At 41.2% G+C, this 12,892-nt stretch overlaps 1 protein-coding gene across 2 annotated transcripts in view; it reads right to left on the reverse strand.

Annotated features, from left to right (window-relative positions):
* The window catches only part of LOC128659710 (gastrula zinc finger protein XlCGF52.1), a 138,691-nt gene that overhangs the window by 100,893 nt on the left and 24,906 nt on the right, over nt 1-12,892 (reverse strand). Inside the window, exons 2-3 of one of the 2 annotated variants that reach the window (XM_053713283.1) lie at nt 9,725-9,824; nt 8,748-9,143 (exon numbers count right to left, since the gene is read on the reverse strand). In XM_053713283.1, the coding sequence (XP_053569258.1) occupies nt 8,748-9,143; nt 9,725-9,761 (433 nt within the window). In that variant the 5' untranslated portion in view covers nt 9,762-9,824. Of the gene's footprint in view, nt 1-1,432; nt 9,144-9,724; nt 9,825-12,892 lie in introns of those variants that run through there. The other variant, XM_053713282.1, reaches the window with a different exon arrangement.

The following is a 12,892-nucleotide window of genomic DNA, read 5'->3' on the forward strand; positions in this document are numbered from 1 at the left end:
GGCCGCCTGTCTCGCAGCCATTCCTTCCCTTGCTGTTCCATGCCATTATAAAAATGTTCTAAGAGAAACAATTGTAAAATTTCCTCCCCAGTCACCGCTTTACTTCCGCTCAGCCAGTGATTTGCCGCTCTCCGCATTCGGTGCGCCCATTCCATATGGGTATCGTTAGGCTTCTTTTCCGTGCCCCGAAACTGTCGGCGATACGTGTCCGGAGTTACAGCGTACCGTCGCAACAGTGTCTCCTTAACTAGCTCATACTGTGTCACTTCCTCAGCACCCAGAGTACGAAAGGCTTCCAGGGCTCGCCCGGATAGTTTCCCAGACAATATCGTGGGCCACTCTCTGTTGGGAATCTGGTGCAGGGCACATTGCCTTTCGAAGTCCGCCAAATATTCATCAATCCCTGTCTCGCTCTCTAGGAAGGGTCGAAATGCCGCATAGGGTATCTTGGGCCTCCCAGCATTTTCGACAGGGATGATTACCTGCGGGGCTTCAGCATTGCCGTGTGCATTCGCTAGGTTGAGTTCGTGGGCTCGAGTCTCTCGTATATCCTCGTCCGCCTCTGCCATCAACTGCTGTACCAATTCCATGGAGGGGTTCGGCCTGTATAATGAGAGCCTTTCCCGAACAATCCTGGTTTTTTCGTCACTAATCGTGGTCGGTGTTTCCGCCATTGTGAAGCTCTGATCCAGTTCGGTCAATTCTGCGATCAGCTCTCTCCTCGGCCGGTTGCTGGCGTACCCCCCTCTGCTTTCAAGTAAATCCTTTTGGGTTGTACGCTTCAATTTTTCGTAAGCGCTCTCCATCCGTTCTGTACCTCTCCTAGGAAATCCAGGAAAATCCCGCCGCTGCCGCCAAATGTTACGGTTACCCTTAGTCTCGCTGAGAGATGGACCGCTTAGTAGCCTGGATCCCTATTGCTAAAGAGGGGAGAAGCTGCTTTCCATAGTATTCTATATGAGTCTCGCAAATATAGAATAATCTCCCTTAGCTGCAGTACCGCTAGGATACCCTTCTGCCCACAAAAACGAGTCAACGCTGCGATTGAGGGTCAAACAAGAACTCAGGACTGGGATGCCCAGCCTGCTTTTTATTAAGGTTACATGCACACAGGGCACTCCCAGGGGGAGAGGGGGGGAAGCACAAAATCCCCCATCACACATTTAGATAGAGAGCACTGTCCTTTGACAGGCCACAATAGGATTACAGTACTTAAGATAACAAGTTTACAAGTTCATCTTATCAATTACCAGTCTGGCTCCAGAGGTGATTAGACAATAGTTTCTAAAAGCTGAAAAAAAAGAGTTAACTCTTTATGAAATGATACTTGTTACGGTTTTCTTGGAGCCCTTCTTAGGCGCTGGCTTGCTGGTTCAGGCATTGCTGCTGGGAAATAAGCTCTTCACAACAAAATAACTAATGCTTCTGTAACACTGTATATATAAATATATATAATTTTATTTAAGAAAATAACATCACAAAAGGGATAATAATATTGCTAAAACATATGGCAATAATTGTATGATTATTTATTATATAACAACTTTTTACATACAGTGAAAATTTGACAAATTGTGTCCCACAGGGAGGTCATTATGCACTTGCCCAGATAAACAGTGAATAGCAACTACATCAGGATTGCGATACCTTATCTTTGTGTGACGTGAGATGAATTTCTGCGCATGTGCAGGTGAATTTATTACCATCCCCCATCTCTTTACGTGAGCACTTGTTAGTGTAGGGAGAACGGCTTGAGAAATCCCGTACCGCCCTTCACTAATACATTCAACACAGTCCTCAGCATTAAGGCAGCCATATCACAGGGCACAGATATCATTTGCAGTAAATAAACCATGACTTAACCTTAATTAATATTAAAATCAGTGTATAAGCAAAAGAATTTGGAGTTTAAGTGATGGTAAATTCTAGCGTTTAAATGCTAGGTTTTACCATCGCTATAAATAAAGGCTACTTAGGGACAGTTTACACCTTAGAATAAGCTGCAAATACCCTCCTGCGCCCCTTCCTATATCATGCAGACGTAATGGTAAAAAAAAGTTATTTTAAAAAGAATATAGTTTCTAGCTACTTTGAAATGGCCACCGAACTCCGCCCACTGATGACATCACGATACAGGTTGCATATGGCGGTCCAATCACAGAAGCCTCACTAGTTGGAGTCAGCAGACTGTCAATGCTATTCAGCAGAGTGTGTGCGCAGGATGAGATTTGCAACTTAATCTAAGGTAAGACTTTAAGATGACTAAGGTGTAGACTGTCCATTTAAGTCATCATTTAAGTGTTATAAGTACCTATCTTTTACATCGGCTTTGCTGCTAATCTGATCGCATCCAGCTGCCCACGGCAAAGATCTTTTTTTCCAATGAAGGGATGTTTCTATCCTCTTAGCCAACAGTCATGCTAGCCACCTGGCACAGTGCCGTATGACTAGCATGGCTATTAGCTAAGAGGTGGAGTTGTGGACGCTCTAATTTTGGCAGAAAAAAATAAAAAATCCTTATAACCAAGGTTATTAAAAGGGATATAAAAAATTCTGTTTCATCGTTGTAATAAAAAAAGCACTAAGCAGTGGGTTATTGGGGTTATTGCAATATGTGTTATTCATCATTTTAAAGAGATTTTACCTTTTCTTTACCCCCTCAACCTTGTGCAGAGTCTATTAATTACTTTCACAGGACCACAAGGGCAAAGGAGGGGCTTACCCTTCAAGTTGTTGCAAGGAGGCACCTGCACTAGCTTCAGTTAGCTTCTTGCCCATGTTCAGTAAAGGACTTTTGCGGCAGAAATCATGTGACAGTAGACCTTAAGTTTGAGAGTGCTATCTCCCTTATCTCACTATAGGCAGTAACTACACTGATAATTTCTAAGAGCTTCATTTGGAAGAAATAAAGTTGTTTGCTATTTTAACACTGCTATTTTAAATCAGTTTATTTTCTGTTTACTTTGATTTAACATATTTGTACAAAAGGATCACTGTTTCATATCTCTTTAAGATCATTACATAAACAAATCCTCCTAATGTTGGGAAAATCTCTTCTTCATAAACTAATTTATTCATTCTATGATGGACTCTCTACCGGGAATAGACAACGTGCGCTTTTTTCATGTGATCAGCCTCTTTCAGGCCTCTGAAAAGTCTAAAAGCCTCAAGTCTTAGAAAAAGCCAACATTAGAGGGAAAAAGTATATTATTAATATAACCGTGTTGGTTGTGCAGGGGACTGGGCAATAAAGGGATTATCTATCTTTTTTTTAAATAATCATTTTCAAGTAGACTGTCCCTTTGTATGTATATATGTATGTACTGGGTACTTGTAAAGCACGGCTAATCACCCGTAAGGGTCTCAAGGCGCTGCTCATTTTATCGACCTCGGAAGGATGAAAGGCTGAGTGGACCTCGCCGGGGATCAAACCTGCAACCCTTGGGTTGCTACAGAGCTCAGCCACAGTGCATTAGCATGCTGAGCTATCTGTCCAGTGTAAAGCACTGAAAATAACAGAATAAAAAGAGAATTTAATAACACTTAGGGCCTAAGCTCCGTTCTGGTGAGATGCTAAAAGAATGACAAGGCCCCTCTGGGACTGTTTTACAGGCAGATTTGTACCGTGGGCACTGTGTATCTCATTAGGCGTCACCTTATCATACAATATAATAATCTGGTTTGTCCCCATGCTGCGTATTAGAATCTGGCCCATAGTTTTCATTTCAGAGGAGTAGATTTATGACATTTTTCAAAATCCTGCCCACTGTATCATGTGACAGCTACCAGCCAACCAGAACACACATATACATACAGTATACACTGAACTCTTGCACATGCTCAGTAGGAGCGGGTGCATCAGACAGTGTGCATATAACTATCATGTGACAGCTACCAGCCAACCATAACACACATATACATACAGTATACACTGAACTCTTGCACATGCTCAGTAGGAGCGGGTGTATCAGACAGTGTGCATATAACTGTATCATGTGACAGCTACCTGCCAACCATAACACACATATACATACAGTATACACTGAACTCTTGCACATGCTCAGTAGGAGCGGGTGTATCAGACAGTGTGCATATAACTGTATCATGTGACAGCTACCTGCCAACCATAACACACATATACATACAGTATACACTGAACTCTTGCACATGCTCAGTAGGAGCGGGTGTATCAGAAAGTGTGCATATAACTGTATCATGTGACAGCTACTAGCCAACCATAACACACATATACATACAGTATACACTGAACTCTTGCACATGCTCAGTAGGAGCGGGTGCATCAGACAGTGTGCATATAACTGTATCATGTGACAGCTACCTGCCAACCATAACACACATATACATACAGTATACACTGAACTCTTGCACATGCTCAGTAGGAGCGGGTGTATCAGACAGTGTGCATATAACTGTATCATGTGACAGCTACCAGCCAACCATAACACACATATACAGTATACACTGAACTCTTGCACATGCTCAGTAGGAGCGGGTATATCAGACAGTGTGCATATAATTGTATCATGTGACAGCTACCAGCCAACCATAACACACATATACAGTATACACTGAACTCTTGCACATGCTCAGTAGAAGCGGGTGAATCAGACAGTGTGCATATAACTGTATCATGTGACAGCTACCAGCCAACCATAACACACACATATACATACAGTATACACTGAACTCTTGCACATGCTCAGTAGGAGCGGGTATATCAGACAGTGTGCATATAATTGTATCATGTGACAGCTACCAGCCAACCATAACACACATATACAGTATACACTGAACTCTTGCACATGCTCAGTAGGAACGGGTATATCAGACAGTGTGCATATAACTGTATCATGTGACAGCTACCAGCCAACCATAACACACATATACAGTATACACTGAACTCTTGCACATGCTCAGTAGGAGTGGGTGTATCAGAAAGTGTGCATATAAAAAGATTGTAGTAATTGTTGTTGTTTTTTTAAATTGTGAGCTCTGGCTGAACCACAAACATTTATTTCTTACTTTATTATCCCTTTAAAAATCAGATTTGAACAACACAGCTCTTTTCCTTAAAGGGACACTTAAGTGAAAATAACCTTTTATGATTCAGAAAGAGCAGCAGTATTAAGGCACTTTCCAGTTTACTTCCATCATCACATTTTGCACAGTTTTTTTTATACACCTTGTTTTGGGAACAAGTTCCTACTGAGCATGTGCACAAGCCTACAGGGTAGACATACACTAGTCTGTGATTGGCTGATGTCGGTCACATGATACAGGGGGCTGGAAAATGGAAGAAAAATTAAATTAGCCAGAAATTTTTTTTATTGCTTATTTAAAATTCACAGTAGGTGTTAAATCATTGTCTTTTTATTATGCATTTGTTAATTATGCAATTCTACTGCATTCTATGGATTCATTCTAGTAAAAAAACTCGCTCACACTGTATAATGTGTAGCAACAAGACACTGGAGGTAAGTTGCCACTTACTGTCAGAAGTCGGAATTCAGTGGCCAAGTGGGCAACACAGTGGGGTGTTCTTCTATACGGCTAGTGAGAGATTTCCCAAATAGACCCCCATGGGTGAGATAGAGGCAGATAGCTCAGCATACTAATGCACTGTGGCTGAGCTCTGTGGCAACCCAAGGGTTGCAGGTTCGATCCCGGTGAGGTCCACTCAGCCTTTCATGCTTCCGAGGTCGATAAAATGAGCAGCACCTTGAGACCCTTACGGGTGATTAGCTGCGCTTTACAAGTACACAATACAATACCCTCAGTCTCTCCCTCCTCAGTGTCCTTGTTTCCTGCATAGGGCGGTCAGTTTAACGTGACTCTCCTTCCTACAATAAGGTTATTCAGCTCGACAGCAGGAAGGGCACAGAGGCTTGTATGGCCAAGTCCTCTGTATAAGGGCTCAGTCCCCTGTGTCCCTCACACCTCCTGTATAGACCATGTCTCATGTTCTCCTAAACCTATCGCTCTAATAACTTGAGCTATGGGAATCCACACAAGGACTATAGTTTGTCTCTGCACGTGAAATACAGACCTTTCCATGATCTGGTGTTCTGTCAAGATTTGTTTCTCCGTTAAATATTTGCTACTGCGATTTGCGCATGCGCACAATTACGTCACTGCATTTTACATATGTTTAAAAAACAAAATGTGTGGATTGTGATGATCTAATGCAAACCATGCGCAGATCATTTGGTTGGCAAGTAATTTTCCTCTCCATCGAAATTTCCTCATTCCTCATAAAAACGGCCATCTACACGTGCACATGCGCAGTAACATTATGTGGTTAACACATTTTGATGGAGAACTTATTTTAAAACATTAAAATTAACAATTTTTTTTAAAAAGAGCCCTGCTACTGTGTATTAACAGATAAGAAGTTTTAATATATGTAAACAAACATTAATAAAAAAAAAAAGTTGTCCGTCGAAATTTACTAACACGTTATTGCTCATGCGTGCATGTACAAGGTCGCTTTAAGAGGGAATGTGAGGACTAATTTTCCTCTCTCTCGAAATGTGCTACTTAAAGATGTAAACATGCTTGTATTTATGTAATCGCATTCCGCACATTCTTTTGAAACATACGTAGAGTGCAATTACTTTATTGTACGCATGTGAAAATCGTGGTAGCAAATTTTGGCGGATCTTAATGTTGCCTGGCCACCCGCAATAGCCGCCCATAAGAAGTCTCCGCCCAGCAGTATCTGATTACATACCTGGTGCTGAGCTTTTTGTTTTTACTAGAAAAATGACAGGTTGGAATTATTGGTTGGGTTTAGGCGCTCCCTGATATAATAGATAGGTTGTGGTCCTGACATATATTATAAAATTAGTTTGGCAAGTTTTCTGCAGCCACTACTTTTTTGTTATTCCAAACTCACTGTATGTTTCTTATTGTTCGTTTCTCCCTATACTGCAAACATACAGCAGCGAGGCTTAATACACAGACGATGCTAATACTTAACTAGAGGTTTTATAGTTAAGTACTAAATTATAACATTTTGTATCTATGTTCTATTTTCTCTCTATACTGAAAATACATAGAAGCAAGGTCGTACCCTGTACACCCCCCGAATAAACAACATATTTAGGTACAACCTAACTGGAGAGAGTTTTAGTTATAGTCATTACCACTTGAACTATAAATACAAGATACAAATAAAATGCTCCTTTCCATCAAGTTCTTAGTGAATCTTTAATTCAATCAGTATTCTACGGAGAAAAAGAATAAACTGAGCAAAAAATAAATCTATATGTATATTATCTAAAGGAAATATGACAACCTAAATTGCCAAACCATAAATGTGTCTAACACTTAAGACACCCAAGCCCTTAGTATGGAAAGGTTTAACTCAATGAAATTAAATGACCAAATGCTGATCTGATCCACATGATAGATCCTCTTTGTGTCATTATCAGATCACATATATTTTCTTGTCTCCCGTCAAATGAAGCTTCTCCCAAACATAACATTCTATATTGTTGCATACACTTGATCTTCAGTAGGTTGGGTCTTTTACACAAGATAAACTCATAGGTAGGTCAGATTACCCATTCAAACTAAACTGTCTAACAATTATGTTAAACAGAAAAGGGTTCAGTATTTCTAAACAGGGTTTAGGCAGTGCCAGGCTTGAGGGTAACCAGGACATGAAAAAGACTATTAGAGTAAGGAGAGGGCAGAAGAGAGTCCAATTTAGGATGTCGCAATAAAGAATAATTGGGAGCACTCAATGTTTGATGTTGTCTAAAGCTTTTCCCATACTGTGTGTTTATAAAATGTTAATGTCCCATATAGATCTAATGATAGTTTAGCAGATAGATATTTTATCTAAAGGTTTTCCACACTATGTCCATGTAAATAACTTAAGCCCAGTAGGAATCATTAGTTGGGTTAGGAGACCCAGAACACAATGTATACTTATCTTACGCTTTATACTTCAGTATGGGTTTTATCGGTCACAATGCACAAATGAGATTTGAGATTGGTCTTTCGGGTATAGCCTTTACCGCACTTTGTACATGTAAAGGGTTTCCCCCCTGTATGAGCTCTTTGATGATACAGGAGAGTACTCATTTGTGTAAAACTTTTCCCACAATCATTGCAAATGAATAGGTTTCCCCCGGTATCAATACACTCATGAGATTTAAGATAACTCTTTCTTGTAAAACTTTTGCCGCACTCTGTACAAGTGAAAGGTTTCTCCCCTCTATGAGCTCTTTGATGATATATGAGATTACTTCGTTGTGTGAAGCTTTTACCACACTCCATACAAACAAATTGTTTTCCCCCTGAGTGAATACAATCGTGAGATTTGAGATAACTCTTTCGTGTAAAACTTTTGCCGCACTCTGTACAAGTAAATGGTCTTTCCCCTGTGTGAGTCCTCTCATGAATTATCAGACTAATTCTTTGTGTAAAACTTTTTCCACATTCTGTACAACTGAATGGTTTTTCTCCTGTGTGAATACGCATGTGGTAATTGAGATGACACTTTTGTGGAAAACTTTTCCCACACTCTGTACAAGTAAATGGTTTATCCAATCTGTGAGTCTGTAAATGAGATTTCAGAAGACTCTTTACTGGAAAACCTTCCCCACACTCTGTACACATAAAAGGCCTCTCCTCACCATGAACTCTTTGGTGGCTTATGAGTGCTGACTTCTGTTTAAACCGTTTCCCGCACTCTGGACATGCGTACGGTTTCTCACCTGTGTGGGTCCTTTCATGAGATATCAGTTTGGCTTTTTGTGTGAAATCTTTCCCGCACTCTTGGCAGGTGTGTAGATTCTCCCCTGTATGAAGCTTTTGGTGTTGTTGGAGACCATACTTGTGTGCAAAGGTTTTGTCACATTCTGCGCATTTAAAACGGTTTTCCTCTGCTTCAGCCATGTGCTCAGATGGAGGCGTTTCCTTTTTTATAAGCCTTTTTGAAGTCTCAGGACACATGATCTGTGTATTCTCTGTTTGGTGAGATATAGGGTGATCTAGTTCTTCCTGTTTGATCTCCTCTATGCAAGTTGTGCGGAGCTCAAGTTCCATCATTTGATCATTATGTAAAACCTTTGCTGCCGTCTGTTGTGGAAGTGTAGTATTTGCACTATTATCTGCAAAAAGGAGACACTATAAATATACGATTTTCATATGTGCACTTTTCATAATCCACCTACTTAAGAATTTAACAGGACAGTCAAGTCAAAATTAAGCTTTCATGATTGAGACGGAGCACACAATTTTAAACAACTTCTCAAACACTTCCATTATCTACATGTGCACAATCTTTTTATATACACACTTTCTGTGCTACCAGATATCTGTATATGCATTTTGTAACTGGCTTATGGCTGTCAAATGATGCATTCGGAAAGAAAATATACAGTAGCTAACTGACATTTGTCAGAACAAAATCTACTACAAAGTGCTTTTACATAGTATTTTTATTATGTATTTCCACTAGGTTTTATGGTTGTTTAATATATTAAATTCTTTATCTTGTTTTTTTCAGTGATCTGTATTTGTAGATAATAGAATAAAAAATATAATTACACTTTATTGCTACATGGAAACACGTTTATGAGTCAGTTATTGGTAAAATAAGTCAAGTTATGTAATTAGTTCAAAGCTAATTCTTAATAATTTAGTTTATTTCACTCATTTTCATAATTGGTACAATCTCTCTTTAACTCACCTAACCCGTGCGACTGCGTGCCAGCAACAGGTTCCATTGTCTAAACGCAGACAGAAGGTTATCCGTTCTAACCTGGTATCTATTAGTGGTCTTGTAGTGCCTATAAAATAAATATTAAAAAGATAAAATAACGATAACAGAATTTATGCTTACCTGATAAATTACTTTCTCCAACGGTGTGTCCGGTCCACGGCGTCATCCTTACTTGTGGGATATTCTCTTCCCCAACAGGAAATGGCAAAGAGCCCAGCAAAGCTGGTCACATGATCCCCCCTAGGCTCCGCCTTCCCCAGTCATTCGACCGACGTAAAGGAGGAATATGCATAGGAGAAATCATATGATACCGTGGTGACTGTAGTTAGAGAAAATAATTCATCAGACCTGATTAAAAAACCAGGGCGGGCCGTGGACCGGACACACCGTTGGAGAAAGTAATTTATCAGGTAAGCATAAATTCTGTTTTCTCCAACATAGGTGTGTCCGGTCCACGGCGTCATCCTTACTTGTGGGAACCAATACCAAAGCTTTAGGACACGGATGAAGGGAGGGAGCAAATCAGGTCGCCTAGATGGAAGGCACCACGGCTTGCAAAACCTTTCTCCCAAAAATAGCCTCAGAAGAAGCAAAAGTATCAAATTTGTAGAATTTGGTAAAAGTGTGCAGTGAAGACCAAGTCGCTGCCTTACATATCTGATCAACAGAAGCCTCGTTCTTGAAGGCCCATGTGGAAGCCACGGCCCTAGTGGAGTGAGCTGTGATTCTTTCAGGAGGCTGCCGTCCGGCAGTCTCATAAGCCAATCGGATGATGCTTTTAAGCCAAAAAGAGAGAGAGGTAGAAGTTGCTTTTTGACCTCTCCTTTTACCAGAATAAACAACAAACAAAGAAGATGTTTGTCTGAAATCCTTTGTAGCTTCTAAGTAGAATTTTAGAGCACGAACTACATCCAAATTGTGCAATAAACAATCCTTCTTTGAAACTGGATTTGGACACAAAGAAGGCACGACTATCTCCTGGTTAATATTTTTGTTAGAAACAACTTTCGGAAGAAAACCAGGTTTAGTACGCAAAACCACCTTATCTGCATGGAACACCAGATAAGGAGGAGAACACTGCAGAGCAGATAACTCTGAAACTCTTCTAGCAGAAGAAATTGCAACCAAAAACAAAACTTTCCAAGATAATAACTTTATATCAACGGAATGTAGGGGTTCAAACGGAACCCCCTGAAGAACTGAAAGAACTAAATTGAGACTCCAGGGAGGAGTCAAAGGTTTGTAAACAGGCTTGATTCTAACCAGAGCCTGAACAAAAGCTTGAACATCTGGCACAGCCGCCAGCTTTTTGTGAAGTAAAACAGATAAAGCAGAAATCTGTCCCTTCAAAGAACTTGCAGATAATCCTTTCTCCAAACCCTCTTGAAGAAAGGATAGAATCTTAGGAATTTTTATCTTGTTCCATGGGAATCCTTTAGATTCACACCAACAGATATATTTTTTCCATATTTTATGGTAGATTTTTCTAGTTACAGGCTTTCTAGCCTGAACCAGAGTATCAATGACAGAATCTGAGAACCCTCGCTTTGATAAAATCAAGCGTTCAATCTCCAAGCAGTCAGTTGGAGTGAGGCCAGATTCGGATGTTCGAACGGACCTTGAACAAGAAGGTCCTGTCTCAAAGGTAGCTTCCATGGTGGAGCCGATGACATATTCACCAGGTCTGCATACCAAGTCCTGCGTGGCCACGCAGGAGCAATCAAGATCACCGATACCCTCTCCTGTTTGATCCTGGCTACCAGCCTGGGAATGAGAGGAAACGGTGGGAACACATAAGCTAGGTTGAAGGTCCAAGGTGCTACTAGTGCATCCACTAGAGTCGCCTTGGGATCCCTGGATCTGGACCCGTAGCAAGGAACCTTGAAGTTCTGACGAGACGCCATCAGATCCATGTCTGGAATGCCCCACAATTGAATTATTTGGGCAAAGATTTCCGGATGGAGTTCCCACTCCCCCGGATGAAACGTCTGACGACTCAGAAAATCCGCTTCCCAATTTTCCACTCCTGGGATGTGGATTGCAGACAAGTGGCAGGAGTGATTCTCCGCCCATTGAATTATTTTGGTCACTTCTTCCATCGCCAGGGAACTCCTTGTTCCCCCCTGATGGTTGATGTACGCAACAGTCGTCATGTTGTCTGATTGAAACCTTATGAATTTGGCCTTTGCTAGCTGAGGCCAAGCCTTGAGAGCATTGAATATCGCTCTCAGTTCCAGAATGTTTATCGGTAGAAGAGATTCTTCCCGAGACCAAAGACCCTGAGCTTTCAGGGGTTCCCAGACCGCGCCCCAGCCCACCAGACTGGCGTCGGTCGTGACAATGACCCACTCTGGTCTGCGGAAGCTCATCCCTTGTGACAGATTGTCCAGGGTCATCCACCAACGGAGTGAATCTCTGGTCCTCTGATCTACTTGTATCGTCGGAGACAAGTCTGTATAATCCCCATTCCACTGTCTGAGCATGCACAGTTGTAATGGTCTTAGATGAATTCGCGCAAAAGGAACAATGTCCATTGCCGCAACCATCAAACCTATTACTTCCATGCACTGCGCTATGGAAGGAAGAAGAACAGAATGAAGTACTTGACAAGAGCTTAGAAGTCTTGATTTTCTGGCCTCTGTCAGAAAAATCTTCATTTCTAAGGAGTCTATTATTGTTCCCAAGAAGGGAACTCTTGTTGACGGAGATAGAGAACTTTTTTCTACGTTCACTGTCCACCCGTGAGATCTGAGAAAGGCTAGGACAATGTCCGTATGAGCCTTTGCTTGAGGCAGAGACGACGCTTGAATCAGTATGTCGTCCAAGTAAGGTACTACTGCAATGCCCCTTGGTCTTAGCACCGCTAGAAGGGACCCTAGTACCTTTGTGAAAATTCTTGGGGCAGTGGCTAATCCGAATGGGAGTGCCACAAACTGGTAATGTTTGTCCAGAAAGGCGAACCTTAGGAACCGATGATGTTCCTTGTGGATAGGAATATGTAGATACGCATCCTTTAAATCCACCGTGGTCATGAATTGACCTTCCTGGATGGTAGGAAGAATTGTCCGAATGGTTTCCATTTTGAACGATGGAACCCTGAGAAATTTGTTTAGGATCTTGAGATCCAAAATTGGT

The sequence above is a fragment of the Bombina bombina genome, chromosome 5 (genome assembly GCF_027579735.1).
Source record: "Bombina bombina isolate aBomBom1 chromosome 5, aBomBom1.pri, whole genome shotgun sequence".
NCBI lineage: Eukaryota > Metazoa > Chordata > Amphibia > Anura > Bombinatoridae > Bombina > Bombina bombina.